Genomic DNA, 25,786 nt, shown 5'->3' on the forward strand with positions numbered 1-25,786 from the left:
AGACTATGTTTTGCTCACTGCCGTGTCCCTCACACGTAGTACGATGCCTGGCACATAGGTGGGGCTTCACAGGTTTTGCTGCATGAGTAAAGACTAGAAATATCCTGACGGGACTGCTTCCAAAATCAATCCTGTTTCCTGACATCACAGATACAAAAGCATTCCAGGACAGTGACATCCCCCAGCATCCTAAGAGTCTCAGACATTGTTAGAATGATCATTAATGTTTTGTTATTTACATTTAAATCTGAGACTCATTATTTTGCATGATTATTTTGTTATTTTAAACTTTATGCAATGGTGATATCATGGTTCACCCACTTCTCATCTTAGAAATTTCAAAGATCATGATATTCAGTCATATAACTTAGAGAATGGGTTATATGTTTGCAATGGAACCTGCAGTTCAGTGGTGTTCCTTTTTTTTCTTTCAGTTTTTCTGGTAAAGTCCTGTTACTCTAAACGGTATGAGTTATCTGAAGAAAGGCAAAGAAGGCTTAGAAAAATATCCTGTATGAATTATGTGATTATAAGGTTTTTGAACATGTTTCTCAAGAACATAATCATAAATACAGGGTTTCAAAAACTAAATGAAGGACACTTATATTGGGTGTGGTGAGTAACGGTTTCTAATCAAATTTCAGGGCTGGCCTTATGTTATATACAATAGTGTGGTTTCTTGGATACTCTTAAAGGCACTAACAAAGAAAACTCTCTTCTTCCTGTTCACTGACACCTAAAATTCTTTTAAGACAAAGACAAGAGCAAATTGCAGCCAGGTTTTGATAGAGGGGTTGCAGAGGAATTATAGAATTTCAAAGAGATCCTGAAGGCATTGATCTAGGAGGGAAAGCAAGGACTGGGGGAATCAAAGCAAAAGAGGGCCAAGGAACAGCCTATTTCTTCAGTTGTACTTTGAGGAGGCAAGTGGTTATTTTCAACTTTCTATGTCTTTTCCTTTGCATGTAACTAAAATATATAATTGGGAGAAACACTGCAAAGTTAAATATAGTCTTGATCCATTAGATTGACAATCAGTCAGGAAACTTGAGGCTTGGTAACCTGAGGGAGATTTAATAAGAATCAATTAAAACAACTTGTTATAACAAAGGACATTTGGAAAATTTCCCTTTAAGCCAAAGAAATATTAAGAAACCAAAATGGAAACCAAGGGATGGAACTGCCTGGCCCATGTGTATCAGAGAATGAATGATTGTTCTCATTAGCAATGTAGACTGGCAATTCAGTGTTGCATTTGAGAGTTGTTCTTTTCCTTTTTTTAAAAATTAAACTCAGGATCATGATTAGGCATATTTATAGTTACATGAGAATGAGTCCTATATTTGATGAGTAGGGACAATATATTAGAGACTGTATTTTTAATTCTGAGATAAGATACACAAATCATGATACAAAATAAACATGATTTCTAAATAATGCCAAATAAATAAATTACTTTGTGATTCAAAAACTGCTAAACGATATGAAATTCAGGTTTATTTGGGAACCCAGGAAACCTAGAGAACTGGCGTTCTGTTTAATGACAAGTGCTTACTGGTCTTTCATGCTGCAGAATGGATGACTTCCCAGGTTCATATTCAAAAATACTCCTTGGCTCAGAACGAAATCTCCTTGTGTCCACTTTTCTGTCTGGAGGGTCCCAGTCATGCCTAGAAATCAACAACAAATTACATATGAAAGTAATTCTCTGTGCTTAAAACTGTTGTATAAAACCACTGATTATCTGTTTTCAAAGCTAATTTTAGTATAGACTTTTTTTAAAGCTTTTCAGGATAAAATGTTAATATGCAAAAAAATAGCACATTTGTGTTCTGTTTTTCATAAACGATTTAAAGAAAGCCATTTCTTTGATTTCCTATTATATTTTCCTCTACTTCTTTTCATACAAGGACTATTCTCCTGCTGGCTCAATAACTCACACGAGCGGTTTGTATTGATAGAAATGCAGCCAGTTAGCTGCTGGTGAACTCTGGGGATCACAAATGGCAGCTGTGTATTTTTGTGTTTAGAGGAAGTAGCAGTTATGCTCCATTAAGTTATGTGAGTTTATCCCATCACTCTGTGACCTGGCATCCTTGATCCGAAGTGACAAGGAGTAATGTACACATCATGTTTGATCTTGTTTATCTTGCAAGTGGCATCATAGTTTGTCTATGAAAAGTGCGAAAGTATCACTTGGCTTGCCATCCATAAGAGCAAGTTGTATGGCAGTGGAGACCCTCCATGGCTTTACCCTTGAAAACCCAGAGGCTGGCATCTATTCCATTGCGTAGGAGACCCTGGAATCAGCTCTTTTTCCTGAACTAATATCCTTCAAGAGGCAGGCAAAGAGGGACTTCAAAAGTAAAGCTTTTCTAGGTAGCTGAGGCTGAAGAAGGCTTCCTTTGAGAGGATCACATTTGAGGAAGAAGGATTTTCTGACTGTAGATGGAGGCAATTCTTTTGTTTTTTTCCTTTTTTTAAAAAAATATATTTTAATTTATTTGGCTGCGTCAGGTCTTAGTTGTGGCATGCAGGATCTTTGTTACCTGTGAGGGATCTTTGTTGCAGCATGCGGGATCTTTAGTTGTGGCATGTGAACTTCTTAGCTGCGCATGTCGGATCTAGTTCCCCGACCAGGGACTGAACCCGGGCCCCCTGCATTGGGAGCTCAGAGTCTTAGCCACTGGACCACCAGGAAAGTCCCATGGTGGGGGCAGTTCTGACCCATAGAATGGGATGAAATTCTGACTCCATGCATGTTGGAAATAGAAGTTTCTACAAGACAGGAGAATTAGGGGCAGGCAGGTCCTGGCTTTCTAGTAAATTGATGAGCAATATTCAGCAGATGTACTTTGAGCATCACATAAGACAATGTATATGAAAACATTCTAGAAAATTTTAAGGGATTATCGTGTTTCTCAATGAAAGATTTATTTTTACTAGACATATAGGACAAAATACATTTAAATCTGAGTTCATTTTGGTTCTTTTTTATGGCAGAGCTAGTATTTTGTGTCTAGACAATTATTTCTCAAATTTAAGACATAACACCTATAAACACATAATCATCATGAGGAGACGGGCATTAAAATGAGAACTCTTCACACATAATGTATGTCTATCTTTGTGGTATCTTATACCCTATATGATCAGTTACTTTTAATGGTACAACAGGGCATTGAATATAATATTTCTGGGATGGGTATGACAGATGGATGCTTAATAACCATATTAATACTGAATAATTCTTATATTCTTATTTATTATTGCTGGTATAGCATGAGCTATGGCTTTAGTTAGAGCTGAGTGTGAATCCTGGCTTGGACATAGTAGCTGCATGAGCTGAGCAACTTACTTTAATTTCCAAAACCACAGCTTATTTTTTCTCTTTCTCTCTAAAATGGGTTTAAAATAGAACATATCTCATTGGGTTGTTCTCAGAATTAAGTAATATAATACAGGAAAAGTGCTTAGATTAGTGGCTCATAGTGAGGTCTCAATGAAGGTTACCTATAAGTGGTACCATTAGTCATTATCCTAATAAAAATGGCCCAATAGAAGTGTGTTTATAAATTTTTATTTTTGTTTGAATAGTTTCTATAAAAATATTTCAGTGGGGAAATTAAAATTAGTGTGTGGAAATGAGTCACAGGTAGACACATTAATGCCTTACTTATGATTTATGAATAACCTTTTCTGTTTTTAAAAAGATACTTTTGTGATCAGAGGGGAAATTTTAAATCATTAATAGTCCTAACATTTCAAATCTGAGGAAACTGAAAATTAACTGCATAGTCTCTGACCTGCTATGCCAAAGGGAGTGTCAGTTATTTCTATTTATTTGTCTCATATGCATTTATTTTATTTAATTTAATTTATTTATTTATTTATTTTTGCGGTACGCGGGCCTCTCACTGTTATGGCCTCTCCCGCTGCGGAGCACAGGCTCCGGACGTGCAGGCTCAGCGGCCATGGCTCGCGGGCCCAGCCGCTCCGCGGCATGTGGGATCTTCCCGGACTGGGGCATGAACATGTGTCCCCTGCATCGGCAGGCGGACTCTCAACCACTGCACCACCAGGGAAGCCCCATACGCATTTACTGATCAAAGAGTGGAGATGACGCTCAGTTACTTCAAGTCTAACTCAGGTGACCATGATATTATGAACCAATATTGTGAAAGTGTTCGCTACACTCTTGATAGAAGAGGTGAACATGGCACCTTTATAAGACTATACATATACTATCTCAGAAAGGTAAGCAGTGATTCTTCTGCTGAATGCCCTGTGGGCTTATTTTTATCCTAAGCTAAATACAGGACACTTCAGGGGAAAATGCCTTACTTTTCTGTTGAAGACCGATCTCTTGGTCGAAGTGGTGGGACTGGAGGAGGAATGTGCGGGGGAGGGACAGGAGAGGAAGCATCCTTAAAGGCATCAGTGCCGTTGTCGGAGTGGCTTTTGGAGAGGGGTCTGTAGGTCTGGGTCTTGGCAGCAGGATGTGACTGAGCACGGTAGGGTGAGTTGTACAGGCCTATCACGAAACACAACACAGCAAAACAAAAACAGAACAGAAACAAATAACATTTTGAAAGTGCATTACATTATTTATACCCCACAAAAATATCCCATGATTTTACCAAGATTATTATCAGTAAACATATTCACAATGCATGCATTGGATGGTATGCTCTTGATTTATTAATATTATTAATTTATTAATCATTATTAATTCATTAATGGATTGCATGCACGAGCATTGGTTACAGTGAATCCTCATCAATTATTATGGAATTAGTAATAATTCCAACTGGTACTAGAAACAAACTTACAGATACTTAGCAAATTTTCTCGTGGATAGTGTAAACTAATATCGTAGTTAAGATTTTAGAAGAAGATTAAAAATACTTCATAGAACTGTTTCCAAATATCTTCTATTACTTTAAAAGCTCTGATTTGCATATGATAATTGACGTGTTAATTGCAATCAAACAAAATATTGAGCAAGTTAAATACATGTGGTGCAAGGCATAAGGAAACATCAACTCTCAATAAGCTTATAGCACATCTGGGGAAAAGAGACGTGATTAGAATTATGATTGAAAATAATTGGTAGCATATGATAAAGGCCACATGAGGAAAACATATTTTAGGCATTAAAGATTTTAGAAGATGGTGATTGGTCGGAGAATATATCACAGAACTGATGACACTAGAGTGAGCCCTGAAGGATTGGTTTGGGTGGGTCGGGGAAGAGGGCAGCGGAGATGGCAGAGGAAAAAAAGCAGCAGAAAGTGCAAGGCATAGAACAGCGCGATGTAAGGTTAGTAGGAGGGGAAGAGACTAATCAGAGTTGCTTTGTCTGCCGATTAAATGGTAAAACTCTAAAGGGCTCTGCAAGTTTATATGTAACTACCGTTCAATTGACTAATTCTAATGGATGCAAACTTCAATATGAAAAATAATTATAAAAATTCTGAATTTCCTGCCACCTCAATCTTTTGAGGTAAGTCTATTTTCATTCATCTGCTCCTCCTGAAGGTCCATGCAAATTGGCTATGACAAATGAGACAGTGTCTGCACTTCTGTTTTGCCTCAGTGCTACAGTCAGACTTCAACTTGAGCGCTTGTTCAGAACGAAACAGCAGACCCAAAATGGAGTTGCTTGTGCTAAGCCCCACAGCACCAAACCGAGACTTAACTTAGTTACAGTTCTGACTCTGCCAGAAATGGAATCTTAAAGCCGTCCATCAGGAATGGCCTGGCCAGCAGGAGTTAGATACTCTGCCTGACAGCCCCCTGCCCTCCCCTCAGGGAAAGTGACCTTGCAGTAACCCACCCGCTGTTTTTCTTAGTCTAACTTTCCTGTTCCTGCTCCCTTCTGCCTATTGAAAGCATTTCGTTTTGTTCAGCTCCTCGGAGCTCCTTTCTGTCTGCTAGATTGGATGCTGCCTGATTCATGAATCGTTTAATAAAGCCAAGAAGATCTTTAAAATTTTCTCAGTTGAATTTTGCATTTTAACAAGCGAAACACAGGAGAGGAGTTAGGAGAACCTGAGACCGGGAATAAAAGTTGAGGGAATCTTAGCAGGCCACCTGCTGCCGTCTGGAAGAGCGAGGACTGAAAACCAGATTCTTGCAGCTTGCTGAGCCCGTTCTGCTTGTTTTTTTCCTTCTACTTGTCGGACACTAGTAGCAGAATCCTCAACAGTGAAAAGGCCTGAGTGCTGGCCTTTAGGCCTCGTGGAGGGGACAACCTCATCCCGTTTGGGGGTGTGGCTGGCAAGGGGACCTCGATGGGAGGCTGCAGCTGCTGAATGGGATGTGGGCCTCGGAGACTTCTCTACAGAAGGCAATAACAGGCACTGTGCAATCGTCCTGAGCCTGGGGCCGGGAAGTGACAGGTGGCCCTGTGTGGGGTCCCCTGATGTGACATTTAGGAGAAAGCGATGATGGAAACATTTTTCAGGGGTCCCTCACTCCAGCCTGCAACCATTTCACAAGATACCAACTCACTCAAGTTCAAGTGGAAATGCCCAGAATTGAAGTCGTTCCATTATGACCGCTGGCAACTCTGAGTCAGAAAAGTGGTCCAGCAAACTGGGATGTTTAAAAATCCTTCAATAAATGATTGCATTTGGAGCAAAAGCATGGACAGGGTCACAAAATACCTTGCTTGACTTGTTTTTGGTGAAGTGTATCTGAAAGATCTTACGCAATTGTAATCATTCTCTCTACTGATAAAAGGAGATCTTTATCTTATTTTGTACCCCCTGTTACAGTATGTTCTTTCCTGCTGTCCTTCACACTTTGGTTAAACATTCCTGAAGCCGAGAATAAACTAACAGTGGGGATGAAGGAGATAAAATAGTATTAGTTCTCATTTCCATGAGAAAAGATCAAATCTTTCGTTATACATGCTGAGAAAAGAAAAAAAAGCATCTTCCTAATTGTAGAGACTGAAATCGTGCACGCAGAGTGGTAAAAAAAAAATGACTGGGAAGTTCTTCCAAGCATGGGAGGACACAGTGTAGTCATGGCAAGCAAGGAAACCCATCCTACCTGCATTATATGTATAAGGAGTATTATACATGTCTGTGTCATCATCTAGAAAATGAAACATAAATATTATGGTAATACAGATTGGTCACCACATCCTAACAAGATAGCAGAACTTCAGAGAAACAACAGATTTGTTAGAAAACCAACACATTTTGCTTAGTTCATAAAACCATTTTTAAATTTTCAAATATTATGGGGTTTTTTTTTCTGTTGTTTTTTGTTTTTTTTTTTGCTGGGACTTTGCAAATTGACTTCTCTGGGCTGTTAACAGGTTTGCTCTGCTGCCCACTTCACAGCATACAGATATCAGTCCCTCTTCCTCCTTTCTGCTTGTCCTGGATCATGAATTTCCTTTAGTAAGTGCTTTAAAGATCCCTTGTCAACTCAGTGAGACCCAGCTACAGTCACTGTCTTGATATGGGGCAGATGCACGTGGACAGAGGAATAATGTGTCTCTTTAAGCAGATAATACGCCAGGCCAGTTTATACTGTGGATAGGGAAGGATGAAGGGTCACCTTCTAAGAGGCTTCCTGGCAGCTCAGGGGTGAAGCAGCAGTGCGGGTGTCTGGGTGTTGAGGGGTGATCTAAGAATAAGGAGGAGTGTTGAAAAGAAGGAAAGGCCATGAAGTTTGCTGGGGTCTTGACAGTTTGTGTGAACCAAAACTACACAAAAGAGTGTACATCCTTCAGCCCACAAGGACCTGATCAGAAAACAGAACTACATACCCGGCTTGTGCACCATGTGGATTTGCTTAAACATGGTCTTGTACCAGTCCTTTGGCCTGTCAACTGTCTGTAAAAGAAAATGTCCAACAGTTACAAAACTGGTTCCAAATAAACATTGTTCCTCTTTGTATATTATATCTTTTTAAATAGAAGATTTCTGTTCTGACTCTTTACTATGTCATGATGACATATCAGTAATTTATCCAGGGATACATGCCATTTGTAAATACATTACCCTTTGTTTGAGTGGAGGCTGAGTTGGAATGTTGTACGCTATGGTTTTATTTCTTCCAGGTCACAGCTGTGCCCAGCCCTAGGTAGTTGATATTTGTGCAAGCTTATTTATATAAAATTAACTGAATAAAAGTTATAGTGTTATAATTGTTTGCTTCGCTCCTTTTGGTGATAATTATCATTATCCATAATAACTTGTTAGTATACTGGTCAAGACATTATTTTAAAAATTAACTAGGGAATATTTTGGACTCGAATTGTATTCTGATCATCGGCTTAGAATTAGAGAACTAAAAATTTGGCATTTACTAGTCTAAGTTACTAAAATACTGACTATAGTAAACAATCTAGTGCCCTAGAGCAAGTCACAAAATATAGATATTGTTTCAAGATTTCTTTAACGTGATAATAAAATGTTGGCAACATTTGCTGTGCTAAACTGTAAGTTCCTTAAAAGCAGAAGCTCCTTATCCACCCCGCTTTTGACATAATATAAACAGTAGGCTGCAGTGGAAAGCTGAGATTAATGTCAGATCAACCTAGATTCAAATCTTGGTTCCTTTCATTACTGTTTAATACTTCCAAGCAATAAGAATTTGAGCAAGTGAGGTAACCTTTTAGGGCCTCAGTTTTCTCTTCTCTAAGATGAAATAATTATATCCACATCGTAGAATTGTTATGGAAATTGAAAGAGACAGTGTATACAAAAAGACCTAGAACAATGCCTAGAATATAAGAAATGCTCAATAAATCATAACAGTAGGAAACCTCAGATATTTACAGAATAAAACAATGAATGAATCCAGGTTATTGGATGGAAGTCTACCTAATCATATACCTGTGAAAGTGGACATATGCCTTTATAATCATAATTCAAGATTTTGCTTGGAGTGTCTTCATTTTAACTCTTCCAGGGTTATTCTGGTAGGAAACTTGACCATTCTGTATATAGTGACTAAATATACAGATTTTTCGAGGCAGTTCTCTTCATAGAAAATATTCTGTTAGGAAGGCCACAAAAATATTCTTGTATTTGTTAGACTGAGCTTTGGTGTAGATTTTATATCCTGATTTTTCTTTCCAATGTGGTCATCGTGTTTTCCATCTGGAAATTGAGGGTTTTGTGCTATATCTAGACTTACTTTGATCTCTAAGAATATATGATTCTGGTAATCACCACAAATACAGAGTAACATCAAGGGCTAATTGACTTTGTTGGGAATCACTTCTTCACTCATTCTAGGCTCTTTCTACAATGGAAATATTGAGTGGATCACTGGTGGACTTTATACTCAAATGGTGGCTGTTATTTGCTGGGCTAAACAAAGTAGATGAACATGTATCTTTAAGGGACACTTATTTTCATAAAAGATGGATTTGTTTTTCATTAAGCTTTAATTCCTTTGCAGTCTTTAGCAATAAAATATAAGACATAACTTTGTGTAAAAATGTTTCCCAGCCATACCTGGACACAACCAATGGCAACGAGGAAGCTGAATAAGTGAGTTATATCGCTGTATATGGCAATGCATCCTGACAGAAAGGAGTTTTTCCTTCACTTGCTGGAGGGCACATATCTGGCGGGATCTCTGTTGTGCCATCTGCTAGCTTTATATGGTGAGCACAGAGATGCCAGGAAATGCCCAAGTTGCTTGGCAAAGAGGAATGTGAAACTAGTAAATGGGAATACTAAAACTCTATGTCCCTTTCTAAAAGAAGTCCTCTAAGCATTTAAAGTCCCTTTTAGAAATGCCACCATGTAGGTTGTTATGGCAAACATTGAGATTAGGTAAACGGAAGTCTACTCAAATTTCCGGAAGTTTACTTGTGTATTTGTTCTTCAAAATGATTTTGCATGGGCAGTAACTACTAGTAAATCACTATTTGGTTGTTTTCTATAACTTGGCTGAATAAACCTGAAATTTTACACTCCTGTAGTTTACAAAACATCAGAACTCTACATTGATTTATCGTGCAGAGATTTCCAAAAAGGGAAAAGACACATATTTTCTACAGTTTTGGTGATAATTATCATTATCCATAATAACTTGTTAGTGAGTATAGTGTTCAAGACATTATTTTAAAAATTAACTAGGGAATATTTTGGACTCGAATTGTATTCTGATCATCAGCTTAGAATTAGAGAAATAAAAATTCTGTATTTACTAGTCTAAGTTACTAAAATACTGGCTATAGTAAACAATCTAGTGTCCTAGAGCAAGTCACAAAATATAGATATTGTTTCAAAATTTCTTTAACGTGATAATAAAATGTTGGCAACATTTGCTGTACTAAACTGTAAGTTCCTTAAAAGCAGAAGCTCCTTATCCACCCCGCTTTTGACATAATATAAACAGTAGGCTGCAGTGGAAAGCTGAGATTAATGTCAGATCAACCTAGATTCAAATCTTGGTTCCTTTCATTACTGTTTAATACTTCCAAGCAATAAGAATGTACACCAGTATACATTATTCTATTCTATTTTTGCCCCTTTCCAGCTTGGAAAAGACTCAAACAGTGTTATATTTGAACTAGAAGGAAAGAATCTTACATTTCACTTAACTACTCGCCTTAATTACACAGTCTCGTGGGATCTGAACCCTAGCGGTTTTTGTTGTTGTTGTTTTTAAGGATGGCAGTAAAAGGCTAACATAGACGTCCCAGGTCGCATGAGAGAGGGCAGTCTGGGAGCTGCTTCCCTTTCTTCAGATAGCTCAAAGGTACATTTGGTTAATTCTTGGCTTTTTAGAGTTTCCATGTTACTTTTTGAAATTCTGTTTCCTTGGTCTATGCTGGTTGTCTAAAATGAGACCCTGAGATGATACACTGGGACAGTACTGCCTTTGGTGTGTACACTGAGCAGAAAGCCCCTGTGAAGTAATGTAAGTCTGATAATCATTACTTTCTATGCGGATGAGAAAGAAAAACAGCCTTGGAGATTCTTGGCCTGCCGTGGCTCAGACATGGCGAGACTCCACATTTATAAACACAGCTATACTTGGGGATGTGCTCTGTGGGGCTGACAGATAAGAAATGTGAATGACTCTTCAGACCTGTACCTTCTCTGCAAACTTTGAACAGTCTACATAAGAGCACAGCTGTACATAAAAATGCTGGTTCCTTATAAGGAACTTCTGAGTTGCTTATATTTTTATTTTCTATTTTATAGAGGGGGAACTTGCATTGAATGTCTAGTATCTGCATTTGTTTATGCATATCTAAACATGCTTTTGATTTGGCAGTAGATTAAAAATATATAAATTTTTAATATTTCTTGATTTTTCACTAACCATCTATAACATCTCAGTTTTTTCCTTTTAAAACGTAAAAAGCAAGGTCTTGCTATTTAAGAAAATTATATCTTACGGATAAAGACAGTTCCAGCTTTGCATTTCCATTTGTGTCTATCGTATATTGACTTAAAAACATACCTAGAGGTCTCAGATAAAATCAGACAATCTATAACTACACAGAATCAGGGATCTCCTAATTTGTCAAGGGTCAATTAAACAGAACCAGTGACATTATACCTGTCTGACACTGTATCCCTACGTTATTAGGAAAAGAAATTCAAATTAAACCATTTTGAGTTAGAAATCTTAAAAGAGAAACAAACAACAGAGTGCCACCACCGGAAACATGCAGCCACCATAAGATTAAGAATGTTAGTCACAATCCCTGAACTCTTCTTGTCACTTAAATAGGACAATCATTGGTTCCAACAGAGATGTTTAGGACTTTATAATTAGTCACATTCAGCATCCCCAGAATCTAATGAGTCTAAAGCCCCAGCAACTGCTCTACAGATTTACTTTCTGGCTTCCAATTCTAATACAGATGCTTGGAATTATCAAGTTTCAACTCTCCTCTCTGAACACAGGATCCCCATGTGATGAATGCAAATCCAAGGAGACAAGAGACCCTCAGTCTTTGTCTTTCGTTCTTTCTGAGCGATTCCAATCGTCCCTGATCTCTTTTTCTGATCTCTTGCCGGTTCTTTTCCTTTCTCCACCCTTGTCTTTGGCCCCCCAGGTTTGCCTTCCAGGCCAGTAGCTCTCGGCACCAGCCCAGCCGCATACGTGGGTGTTGCAGACCGAGTGTATGCAGTCGGCGCTCCCTTCTCTCACCACCCCCCAGTTTCACCTGCAGAGGTGCTGCCGCTCTCATCCTGGCGCCCCCAGTATTCCTTCGCGCAGGCCAGCACAGACCTCCTCTCCAAGTGGACTGGATCAGCAAGCAGCTGCCTGCCCAAGCTCAGCCTCTGCTGCTGCTGAACTTTGCCAGAAGGGGCTGCCCTGAAACACCGAGCAATGTTCTGGCAGAGTTTAAAGACTTAAAAAAAAAAAAACCCAAACACTTTCACTTATCGCCCCAGAGAGCTCTCAGCAGGCACAGCTGACGAGGGACACTAAAACGTGATGTGTATTTTCCTCAGACAGTTTTTCCTTTCCACGACATGAACTCCCTTCCCTCCAATCATCTCGCTGCCCAACACCCAATTCACGGCTCCCAGTCTCCTGGTGGTAACACATCCATCTCAAGAAACAAATCACCGGTTTATTCGCAATGCACATGGGAATTCAGTGCAGCCAAAGAATTCACATTTTCTTCTTCCTTCTCTTTTCTCTTTCTATTGCCCCAACACTCCATGGAAAAGGTAAAACCAGACAAAGCCTACTTTTATCGTTTAACAGAATCACAATTTTCGTGATTTTTTTTTCGTGATTTTTAATTGAAATGGAAAAACAGATTGGGTCATTATCTTCAATCGACAGTTCCTTTTCTCTGCCACACACAGCATAATATTCATGAGAACTCAGATGGCACGGAGGGCAATCCTCATTATATAAGAGCATAGGAATGCACAAAGCCATTGACAATCCATCCTTTGTGGAGCCTGTGCACAGCCCCGGAGCAAGGCGCGCTGGCATTTCCTACCGTTCTAATTGCCGTGGGGATTCCGGATTCATCCACCGGCCCGATCCCCGGGTAGTGCGGCGCTTTGATGACTGTCACTCTCTTCTCCTCCTCTGAGGATCTGTACAGTGGTATTGAGCTGCCCATGCTGCCGTCCAGAGACTGTGCATGCTGGGGGTATGCCTCTGAGGAATCTGTGGAGAAAATTTGGTGAAATATACTTGATGCACGAGGAATCAAATTAATGGAGCCTCAGGCCTACCGTAATATAATATATTTAATTACATGTAATTACGTATAATTACATAGTTATATGTAAATATATAATACTATATTATATTTATAAATAAATATAAAGTGTATTTCCATCACTATATCTTTTAACTCATTGACCTTAAATTTGAGCCACTCATTGTTAACATGTAGGTATATATTGAATAGACCTCTAACAACAAGATCATCATCATTCAGTGTTGAGGGGAAGGAGAAGAATAATATTTGTTGAAAGACCATGCGGCCCCGTGGCAGCCACTGTGTTAAGAAAGCATTGTACATGCGTTACTTCTTTTTTTTTTTTTTGCTGTACGCGGACCTCTCACTGTTGTGGCCTCTCCCGTTGCGGAGCACAGGCTCCGGACGCGCAGGCTCAGCGGCCATGGCTCACGGGCCCAGCCGCTCCGCGGCATGTGGGATCTTCCCAGACCAGGGCACGAACCCGTGTCCCCTGCATCGGCAGGCGGACTCTCAACCACTGTGCCACCAGGGAAGCCCGCATTACTTCATTTTATGCTTCTAGTAATCTTGGGTGAGGGATCCATTTTATAAATGAGGGGGCAGAAGCTGAGACAAGTTTAGTAATTTCCTTCAGCTCATCATTTACATTACTATTATTTTGGTGAAACTGCTGACTACCATTATCTTAAAGTACTAAAGTGTACTTTTAGGATGAAAAATATGACTATTGAGTCTATGACAGTGATTTTATAAAAATAAAGTGAAAACAAAAATCACATAAGGAAATCTTCACATCCAAACATATACTTGGATGTGAAGGCTTATGGGTAGAGAAATGATCGTAAGCTATTAATATTAACGTTTATTTAAGACTCCATGACGGCCACTAAAGTAAAGTAGCTTCGCTTTTACTTTAAAGTAGCAAAAACCATGACTTCTCACCCCTTGGATGTGAAAATTGCCCTAAGCATACATTGTGACTGAGATGTATCATGCTTTTCATGCCATCTTCGTTCATTTGTGGTATACTTTCATAAGAAACAGAGGACATAGGTGTACTCTGTATTCCACTTAGAGTTTACAGGTATTTATGAAAATCTACATTATCATGTATTTAGTACAATTGATAATATGACCTCCTGTTTTTCTACAACAAAGTTCAAAATTTTGCTGACCAAGTATGACTCTTGGTTTGTCAGATCTGTTAGTCAGGTCTCTTTTTATGTGCATATGGAAAAGTCCTTATGTCAGGGCAGCAGTCATTGATTACGTATAGGTATAGATATAGACATCTAAAAAGATATGACTGTGTTTTTGTAGCAAATTTATACAAAATTCCATAAGATTTTTAAAAAATTTAACTCATCATTATAAGGATAAGTAGAGATAAGACCTTTGTAGACTAATATCCGTTATAATATTTGTAACTGCTGTTACTATGACTGTGTTTTAGTTTGCAACAGAAAAGCATTTTCAATCCATTTCTGATGAACAATGAATAAGGCTAGGAATACAACTGCGTTACATGCCATTGTATGTAAACGTAGTATCTCTTCCAACTTAACTCTGAATTAAGACGCAAAGTGATATTTGACTCTGATTTTCCATTTAATTACAGAAAGGATTTGAGTGGGCAACCGTGATGCTAGTATTTCTATCAAACACTTTTTAAGCACTGAGTATTTGCAAAGCCCTAGCCTAAACAAACAGTGTTAACTCTCTTCATATGTGGGTCATAAGATTCTATGAACTTACAGCTTACAAGTTAGCGTTTTATTTTATTATGCTCTTATATGGTCCACTAACTCTCAGTTTTGCAGCTTTGTCCTCAACTTTATAAAGTTCCTCTAGGGCAGAATAGATTTGTATATATTCCTCAGGACCTATCTCAGCACTGGCCAACTGGAATTTGTTCAGTATTTATCTACAGAATTTCTTTCTCTGTAGTATAGTTTATATGTAAAATCCACCCATTGATATGTTCTAATATAAAAGCCTGTCCATACTTAAGTATTTATATATTTTGTTTGTTGGGGTGGGAGGGACAAAACTGTGTTCATTAAGACAGGCAAAGGGGACAGAGTCCAACTTTGCTAATAATTATTTGGAAAAATATTATGGCTAGGATAATTTGTAGAGTTTTACTATAGATGTGTAATCATGCATAGCTCCATAAGGAATCTAGATATAATGGACTCCTGTTATAATACTACACCAGGGACTGATTATATAAGGGCAGTATTTTGGCACAAAGACGTTCTACTCTCTTATACTGTAAAGGGACATCATTATAAGATTCACAGATGATCCCAGGAGCCGCCTTAGAGAAGGTGCGAGTATATTTAGACATTTCTTTGAGTCTCATGGCTACATGTAACTCTTATAGTTAGAGAGGTTTTGTTGGCCATAGAAGTTGAATTCCACAATCCATAGGCTGGGTGTTCCTGGGCAAACTAATAGCCTCATCTTCTTTCCATACACAGTGTCGGGGAAGAGAAGGCGCTGTCTGCTGTCAATGAGGACCTGGGAGTTAAAGCCCTGTGTTCTAGTTTCTTTCTCTCTGCTGGTTGGTGGTGGCCAGAGGATCAGTCTCCTGCTCTTCTGAGAGGTATGTTGTGGTCACGTGGTCCTGCGCCGTCTTCACTGTTTCTTGCTGCCCTGCAATCCTTCTAGTTGCTCAACATGGAACGTTTCTCCGCTTGAATTCAGATGATGGTTCGATTTGGTCTGTTTTTCAATGTTTGTTTGGTTGGGTTTTTTTGCATTTTTAAAAACTAAGAAATATTTATTACATTATTTTCTAAATTGTCCTAATATATTTTGCTGCATAAAAATATTTCTAACATTATATAGCACAGCTTCTTTTCCAGGAAGCTTTAAAGAGTTCATAAGCGCCATGAAATCATATGTTTAAAAGTTTATATGAATGTTCTAATGTTCATTTTTCTGGGGGGGAGGAGAGCTCTGTCTTTCATTTAGTTCTTAATTCCCAAAGGATTAAGAACTATCTTTCTATAAAATTCTGCATCATTATTTAAAGGAACTCACATCCCTGACTGGTGGTCTTCTGGTCTCAGTTTGAATAGTAGTTTACTACTTTGGGAGGCAGCCTATCCCCTTGTTAAACTGTTTTAACTGTTAAATAGTTCTTCTTTATATATATTAAAAGAATTTTCTACAATGAAAGCTTTTCCACAAAAGAAAGGGCTGTCTCGAACATGGATGGTATTTGCCACCCATGGAAATTCACTACATGAACGTTCTCCTGGTATATATGCACACTCCTCTCCCCAACTGGCCATCTTTTTCTTTCTGCCCCATCACCCCAAATATCTAATAGCCTTCTCCAGACTCAGATATAGATGGCCAGATATAGATATAGTCATCGTCTTGGAATAGCCGGGTCCCCATTTTCTCCAGTGTTAAATCCTCTGCCTTTAATTCCTCCCCTAGGAGAGGCTCATTAAATAGTGAAGTATTGAATGTTTCTGCTTCCTTTTCCAAAAACTACTTGGATGCTATATATTTTTCTCATTTGGTTTGTACCTGTTATATTGAAATTGTCATGAAAATCATGACTATCCGATGACTTACCAAGTGACCGGCCATGCTGCATGATAATGCTTGAATTGAGTGAGCCTGGTAGCGAGTAGGCAGAAGGGGAAAATGGCCTTTGATAGTAACTCAGTGGACTCACAGTGCCTCCAGAGTTTCCATTCAGCGTTATCTGGCTCTGAGAAAAGTGCAAAGACATCCTGTTAAAGTACACGGACCCCTGTAAACATCACTCCTTTAGATGACAATAATTGCTTCCATGCACATGACAGTAATCAGCTGTCCAGTATTTATTTACTAACTGATGTCGAGAAGGGCATGGAACTTTTTTTTTCCAGTGTCTTCACTATCTTCTTTACTCTGAAAATCACTCTCTTTATATGTCAGAGGGCACAGGAGGTGATTAGGAGAATGGAAGCAGCTGACTAGTGGGCACATTGCTCTGCCAACAGTGATGTCCAAAGATATCAGAGGAGCCAGTATAAAGTAAACGTGGAGGGTGAATCTGCTCTAATGTCGTGACTTAAATCACACTGCTCTGGGTGTAGGATTTTAAAAGAACATTCTTTGACAAGAGGAAAGTGATCGGTTCTCAGACTTAATCAGGGAATCCTGTAGCGAATCAGGGTTTCCAGGGCAAGGTGACTAACATAAGGAGGACAATTGTTTGGATTTATATATGTCATGAAGCAATCTATTCTGGAAGAATCAAATACCTGGTGAAGCATTAGAAAGTGGTGTTAACCCGCCGGCTTCTTCCTACTCATGTTTCATTTATCACGTTATAGGCCTCTTTTTGGTTCCTTAATAATTTATTGTTTTGATTGCTTTATATTTGAGTATTTTCATATCCCCAGTGGTATTTCAAGATTCTTGTTGAAGACGGTTATATATATGCTTTTTAAACATATTTTTCTGTATAACATGCAACCTGGTGCTAATAGGATAGTAGATATTCAATAGATACATATTCTCATTGAATTGAATCAGCTCAGTTAGAGAGGTGGAGCTCACTATTAAGCATGCCTGTCTGTCCACAACATAGCACTGAGCATTGTGGAGATTGTATAATGCATGCAAATAAGATAAAACATTAGTAAGAGCATTTAGTTCAAACACCTTACAGCTGAATACACACAAAACACACATATGCGCATAGATAAAGAACCATAATTTGTGACCTTTATCTGCTTATTTTAAAACAAATTAAACTTCTGTCGTATAGGCCTGAAACATAGGTAGTCAATTAATTGCACATTTCCATGATTTTTCACTTTAAAGCAGATGTTTTCAAATAATGTAGAATTAATCTAGTTTCATTACTTTATAGCCATACCACACCTGTCCTAAAGTCAGTAAGCATATCATTACAATGATTGTGCTTAATGATGAACTACTGCTCTGGGCTGTTACAGAAATCATTGTTAGCAACCCCATCTTGAGGGTCATCTACCCTAGAGCACTGGCCATTCAGCTAAGTGTGATGCACTGATCTACCCAAATGCTTCAGAGTGCTTATATATCTTCGATGAATTATTCGAGACTATTTTTGCCTCCTTGCCCAAATCCAGTTTGGTTGATCTTTGTAAATATAATTTAAATATTATTGTTATAATTAATGTTAAAGGCAGGAGAATTCTCCTTAGTAAAAACTATCATGTTACTATGTAACTAAACTTAGGAAAGTTGCCCTGCCTCCTATTTTGATGGTTTCAATAACATTGGTTATGGGTTAAACAAAATAAAAGCTGCAGATAGATTTAGCCTTTCATCATGTTAAATCAATTAGGATTTTACTAATGAAATAATACTATTAGAATTTTAGAAAATACTTTATTATTATAGTGAAATAATTATTAGGAAAACCATCTCATGGAGAAGGTACGTGCAATTTAAACTGTTACTTGAAACTAAGTTCAGTTACAGTTGGCTCCACAAAGCTATATGTATGCCTCTCAGGCTCCTGAAGAGTCTTAGAAACAGTAAATTAAATAGGCTAGTACATAAATGAATACACTATCACTGCTTTGTATTTTTGGGTAAAGGCATTCCTTACAGTTTTAAAAGTAAAGAACTATTGAAAGCATAGTAGAACATGGAGAGGCTCATGCCTGTTGCGCTCCAGGTACTAGTGGCAGGGGAGGTATTAGCTGTGGAAAAGGAGGTTCTTTCTGTAGCTAGTCTCTGAATGCAACATTTCAGGGGAAAGTTTTATACCCAGCTGTTGAATTAATACTGAAGCCCATCTAAAGTATTATTAAGTATTTAGTAAAGATACTAAAAAGTACCTTTTGTCTTCTGTAATTGCAATGTCTTGAAAAACATATAGTTTATAATATTTCTCCAGGCATGAAATTCACAGATTTATGACCTTGATGCAACGTAAAAATTATGTAGCACAGCTAAAATTTTCTCTATGACAATGCATATTTAGAACTTCATTATGAAATCAATTTTAGAAAAAAATTCCCTTCATTTTGCCTAAAGTTAGCCTTTCAAATTGAAGCTATTATCTATACTTTATATGCAATAGAAAATCTGCGCCATAAAATTTTGAAACACTTTAGGCATTTATAAATCATTTATTAGGGACTGCTTGCCAAGTTGATATATTTAGATGAAATAAATATGTATGGGAAATATTTATATATTGTTCTAAATGGAAGACAAATTGTTGATATATAAAACAATAAATATTCATAAATTTCTATACTGGAGTGTCTTGGGAAAATAATTCCAACAAAATCATAGAGCTAAGTTTCTACAATGTAGATTAAGGTTATTTGCATCTTTCACTCCTGTTGGATAGATGGATTCAAAAGATGTAGCTGTTAATGAAAAGGGAGCAAGAAGAATTAACATCATACAGTGAGTAATCATGTATGTGACAAATAAGGAGATGTGAACTGTTCACACAGGGCACATTCATATGAATCTCTGAAGTAAACTGTTATCTACCAGGATTTAATACTGGATTAAAATTTTAGACTTTCTTTACTAGTCATCATCATATGTATACCTATCTAAATTTCTGAGAAAACTTCTTATTAAGGCAAATCACTGTACAACTCATTAGCTACAGCAACACAGTGTAAACGTAAGTGACTCTAAAATGAATGAAGAGAATATAATTGACCTTTTTAGCCCAAAGTAGGTTTATGAGGATGAATGTAATGTATTTCTGTAACAGACTGTATGGAATCGGTTTAGATGGAATCAACATGTATGCAAATAAAAATGCTCGGCTGCAAAATCAGATGGCAGACAAGAAATTGGTCCTTTCGGTCTTTGGAGATCTGTTTAAAAAATGATGGAGCATAGGAAAGGAGAATAATTACATGCATGATAGCAGGGATGGTTAAAGTGATGCCACCTGTCATGGCAGACTGCTGACCCAAGGCTGGGCAAGGTGTTTCAGAACAGTCAGTTTGTCAGAGTCAGCTATCTGCAGCTCATGTGGGGTGTCTGAGGAGTACTCCCTGGAGGAGCAGGAGGGGTGCTCGCCCTGGGAGGTCTGTAGTGAGAGAGCCTGTGGCGTTGCTGTGGATAAGGCAGGCAGGAGCAAGAAGAAGGGGTTTATAAAAACAATGCAAAAACGTCGGGGGTCTTTGCAGGTGTGAAGGCCCCAAATCAGCAGGTGGTAGCAGGGTAAGTGATGCTGGGCTGGAGCCACCATCTGGTGAAAAAGTGGTTGGGTTAAAAGTTACCACAGAAGGAGGGCGTGAAGAAGAGGCTTCTGGTGGGGTTTGTCTGTGTGTTTGTGAAGCATTTACCTCCAGCACATTGGCGGTTAAGTTCTGGTTTCCGAGCTGGGTTTGAGGAAAAAATAATGAGAAGAGATATAAATGATCCAATTAATAAAAACACCTCTTTTTGCAATGTGGCAGAGAAGGCAAAGCATCGGTTTTATTTGCAAGCACTCTAAGGAAATATATTCAGAAGAATTAGGTGCCAACCACACAGTAGAGGAAAAGCATGAAAACATGCAGAAAAGGAATCTAGTAAATGTTTTTTGGAAATAAGACCAGCTTTCACACAGCTTTAGTTTGGGGTGAGGGCTTAAGAGTGTTGGCATAATGCAATTTTTTTTTTCTCCAAAGTTTTGGTTTTTGCACTTGTGACAACAAATTAATATCAAGTCATTCATTGGTTGGCAGAATTAGTTTTCCCTTCACCAGATTTCTCCCTACTGCCTCCTTGTTGGACAATGTCCCCCAAATATAAATCAGTTTGCCTCATGTTTTTCTGACTTTCAGATCTAGAGACTGATCAAATTAAAAACAACTAAATGGAGAGGGAATTTTGTTTCCTTTCCACTCATTGAATCTCTATTTTAACTTCACTATAAAATACTAAAGGAATTGAACTTTAAAATATCCTAGCAGTGCAAATGGTGGTACCTTTGTGTGAAAATGAAAAACAAAAAAACAGCCACTGATGATGTTAGAGTATACCCTAGCTGGTTAGAACTACTGTCGGCTTAAAATCTTAGGTAAAGGAGAAAGAAACTGAAGGAGAAAGAAAAGGTTTAATACCTCCAAGGCTAAACATGGCGGAGGGGTGGTCTGTAAAAGGAAGAGAGCGGATGGCCCATTAAAGATGTCATAGCTGTCCATTTTCACCTTCATGATAGCTGACCACACAGGGCAAATGTGATGATAAGTGAATTCATTCAACATGAGTGAATAAAACTCTGAAGCAAATTTTGTTTCTTACTCCTCACCCCCACCTCCAAAATAAAGGTTTTTTGAGTGTTCAGTATGGGGCCAGTTGTAGCATAGATAGCCAAAGTATTATAGGATATTAATACAAGGATGGGGAATGTATTAAAGAAAACTGTATAAACTTAAAAATCTTGCCTAGTAAAGATTTAAGTGATTCTTGGCCAGCCATCATCTTCCTAACAGTTGATGTCATGCAGGCTGTTGATCTCATAAAAAGTTATAATTAATTTTTGTCCTCAGAATTTTAATTGGAGAGTTTTAAAAAATCCATTATATAAAAAGGTCTCTTGGCCACAGATACCTTAAAAATCTGAGAGCTATTGATCCTTCTCTTAGGAAAAATGCACAAATTCATGTATGCATAAAATTTGCATCAACTTTAGGGGTTCATGGATACTTGAAAGCACATCTTTAATCTAACAGGTTAAGAAACTCCAACCCTGGATAAAAAGACAGATTTTTCTATTCTATTCTTATCTAGTGAGGTTTTGTTGTTGTTGTTTAAAGATACACATTTTAAATGTGATACTTTTATACTCAGATGTGGGCATTGCAAACTCAGGTGCTGACCCTGGGCCAGGAATGTATCCAGAATGTGCAAATCAGGCTAGGGGTTAGATAAGAGGGAATGATGGTCCAATCTCTACGTCTGCATCTTTATTGCTGTCCCGATACAGGGAGGGGGAAGGGTAAGCTGGGACGACGTGAGAGAGTGGCATGGACATATATACACTACCAAATGTAAAACAGATAGCTAGTGGGAAGCGGCCGCATAGCACAGGGAGATCAGCTCGGTGCTTTGTGACCACCTAGGGGGGTGGGATAGGGAGAGTGGGAGGGAGACCCAAGAGGGAGGGGATATGGGGATATATGTGTATGTATAGCTAATTCACTTTGTTATACAGCAGAAACTAACACACCATTGTAAAGCAATTATACTCCAATAAAGATGTTAGAAAATAAAAAAGAGGGAATGATGGAAACTGGTAGAAGGCAAAGGGCATGTTGCCCCAAGCCAGCCAAATTAAAAATTAACTCAGTGGCAACCAAACAAAGAATATCTATAGTTATTCCCTAACCCTTAGGCCGTATGTTTTTTGGCTCAGTAAATGTAGAATCTGGAGGTGGAAGGGGAATAGTTGGATATGGGCTTGGAGTGGAGCTTGGGGTACAGAGAAAGGGAGCAGAGTCTGGCAGGGCCAGGCTGAGGGTGAGGTGAGCAAGGCACTTATCTTGGGTGCAGAATTTAACGGAGTGACAAAAACTCAGTCATGGAGATAAACACTATTTTAATGCAATCTTATGAAAAAAAATCAAAGTCAATACAAAAAAAATCCAAACTGAACAAAATATCAAAAATTTAAATAATGAACAGTGCCATGCCAGGTCATATTGAAGACTGAGGAAAAAGGAAAATTTTGTATCCTGGATTTTTAATGGAAGCAATAATATTATAATAAAATAATAATATTTTCAAAATTTGTTTTTTCCCAATCTCATTTTCAGTTGAGACAATAGCCATGCCTGACAAATTTCCCTTGGCCAACGATGATCTTAAACAATTTTTAACTAATTTAAGATGAAGTTAAAATTGTAATATATTCTGTTTTGGTCAAAATAAAATATTTAAACTTAAAATAATGTTCAGTTTCGATACACTTACTTCTCAACTTTTCAGTATTTTTTAAACTGCTGAAATGTCCTAGAAAAAAATGACATACATACATAAAAACATACGTATATGGGGGAAATATTTTTCTTTCTGTCTCAGACTCTAATTGGCTTGACATGGCACTGTAGTCTGGGATCTTAACACTTCCCTCTTGAATGTCTTTAGTGGTTGAACTTCTAGGCCTCATTTCTCAAGAAACATATGAAATATGTCTTAAATATCAAGTGAAAGGATGTGACAGGTTTTGTTCTCTACTTTTCAATAGAGCTGATAGTAATTTACTTGAAAAGAATATCTAGGAGAGAGTTATACAAAAATCAATCTTTATATTAAGAAATTATTTGTATCTTATTAGGTGTCATAATGGTATTTTCATTATTTTTTTCTCTTCACCCATTAGATAGAGGTACTAAAATTTCTACAGACCTAAGGATACTGTACCTTATATTGGATTTAAACTACTACCAGGATAATTGAGGTTGACAGTTGAAAACAAGTGACAAAATAATGAAAATTGCTGAAGCCTTGTGATGGGCTACTTAAAATGGGTTTTATTTTATAATTATCCATATCACTGTTAAGATTTACAATTTCCATGGTAACTTTAAAAGAAACAATTTAAGACTTTCTCTGAAAAAACAAGTTTGCTTTTACATACCACCCCATCTCCTTCTGTGATAATCACCCCCCTCTCTCACAGCCCTCCTGAGGGAAAGAGGAGGAAGCCCCTGGCTGCCATGTTTGTACCAGGCAAGCCCATTTTATTGTTTAGGAGAGGGAATAACTGAACTAAACTGGGCCAACGAGGCACTGCCTCTTTCCAGGGAATTTGAATTAAATGATACTGAATGCCCCAGTCAGGTAATCGTGTACCCCACAGTCCCAGATGCAAGTTCACACATAATCAGAGCCAGGGAATGTCATGGAAATCCACAGGCAACTTGGAGAGACGAGAGGGCAGAAGCTAAGAGAATGTGGCCGACTTGCAGGGAGGCGAGACAGGAACTGGGTGGCCTCTAAGACGGACAAAGAGAGTAGCTAACTGGTCATTCCCCAGGCCCCCTAAGACCTGGCTTTACTGCCTGCATTTCATGATACAAAACTGCCCGGTAGCCTCAGAATAAAAACCCTTTTTCCCAGAGGTCTTAGCCTATAGTCCCTACCCACAACCTGGGTGACAAGTGATCTAAGATGGTCACACAGATTTGGGCACATTGATGGAGTGTGTTGTCCGGATCAGGGGAGTGAATATTTCCACTGTGCTACTCAGATCAGGAATATGATTTTGACTCCAAGAAGGTGTCACATCTTAAGAACATTGCCAGAACATGGGGTTCAAGTGTCAGATTATATCAGAAACTAAAGGCACTTGAACCTCCTGGTTGAGCTGTGGGTCTAGAGTCAGACAGACGTGGCAAGTTGTCTACCTTCTCTTGGCCTCAGTTTCCTCATGTGTAAAAATGCAGACATTAATAAAACCCAACTCCTAAAGCCTGTGAAAATTAAGTGAGAAAATGTATGTAAAGTGCTAGTTCAGCATTTTGTGTGTTGTAATAGCTCTCAATAAATGAGAGCCATTTTTAAAAAATTAAAATGCTTGGAAGGCATAGGAATTCTTTGCCCAAAGCAAAGAGCAGGGTAGAGAGAAGAGTAATGTGAAAGGGAGACAACTTCATCTCTTTTGCTTCCTGTTGATGAAGTACAGAAGTTAAGGAAGGCAGAGTGCCTCAATAAGAGAAATACTTTCTAATACTTAGATCTGAGAATTGCCCAAGCCTTGACTAGCTGTTCCTTCACTAACTGAGCTCTCCATACCTACGTGTATTCAAGAAGAGGCAGGCTGCTCTTCTATTTGGAGGTGTTATAGAGGGACTCCTAGGTGATTTCTAAATTCATACTGGAATCCCAAATATTCTCTACTGTTCAATCATTCAAACACACACACACACACACACACACACACACACACACACACACGTACGTCAGGTGGAGGATTTGCCATAGACCTGATCAATTGATCTCATAACAAACCCATAAAAAAGAAGTCATGAGATATTGGCTGGCCATCCTAATAGAACACATGAGTGATTAGAGCTGGTGTTGATGGGACTGGTCCAGAAAGCACACTCTGTATTCTACACCTTTTCTATCATCCCACACTGCTGACATTTATTCATGATTCAGCCTTCCTTAAAACTTCTACATCTTGATCCCATGGAGCAAAAGAGATGAGTTTTCTCCTTTGTCTACATGACACTGAGACAAAGTCCCCTCTGAGTCCCCAGCATATGTGCAGGAGGAGTGTGAAAGTGAGGCTTTGGCAAATGCTTGATGACATTATTTCATAATAGAAGGGCCAAGTTTATCCTCCTGAAGCAAAGGGCACAACACTAACAAATGCCAGAGAAAATGTCTGGGGTGTAGACTTTGCTGTCTTTCAAAGCTTCTGGTTTAGGCATTCACTTATCTGACACTGAGAACAATGTGACATTTTTAGCAACAGGATGTCTGTTCACACAGTGACAGAGGGTAACATACCTCATTTTGTGTTCTCTCTATATATAAATTTGTAGGAGGTAAATTAAAACATATGCAGCTTATAAAACAATATGTTGTATTATCAGATACAGAGAGAATTAAAATTCCTAATGGTAGGCTGCA

At 38.3% G+C, this 25,786-nt stretch overlaps 1 protein-coding gene across 17 annotated transcripts in view; it reads right to left on the reverse strand.

Moving 5' to 3' along the window:
- Positions 1–25,786, reverse strand: part of SORBS2 (sorbin and SH3 domain containing 2) — a 206,865-nt gene that overhangs the window by 53,745 nt on the left and 127,334 nt on the right. For all 17 annotated transcript variants that reach the window (XM_082863976.1, XM_082863979.1, XM_082863966.1 and 14 more), the window contains 6 exons: positions 16,769–16,907; positions 12,962–13,134; positions 7,790–7,856; positions 7,063–7,107; positions 4,345–4,534; positions 1,556–1,670 (listed from right to left, as the gene is read on the reverse strand). In XM_082863976.1, coding sequence (XP_082720102.1) covers positions 1,556–1,670; positions 4,345–4,534; positions 7,063–7,107; positions 7,790–7,856; positions 12,962–13,134; positions 16,769–16,907 — 729 coding nt within the window. The remainder of the gene's footprint in view (positions 1–1,555; positions 1,671–4,344; positions 4,535–7,062; positions 7,108–7,789; positions 7,857–12,961; positions 13,135–16,768; positions 16,908–25,786) is intronic.

The sequence above is a fragment of the Leucopleurus acutus genome (genome assembly GCF_964270905.1).
Source record: "Leucopleurus acutus genome assembly, chromosome: 21".
NCBI classification, from domain to species: Eukaryota; Metazoa; Chordata; class Mammalia; order Artiodactyla; family Delphinidae; genus Leucopleurus; species Leucopleurus acutus.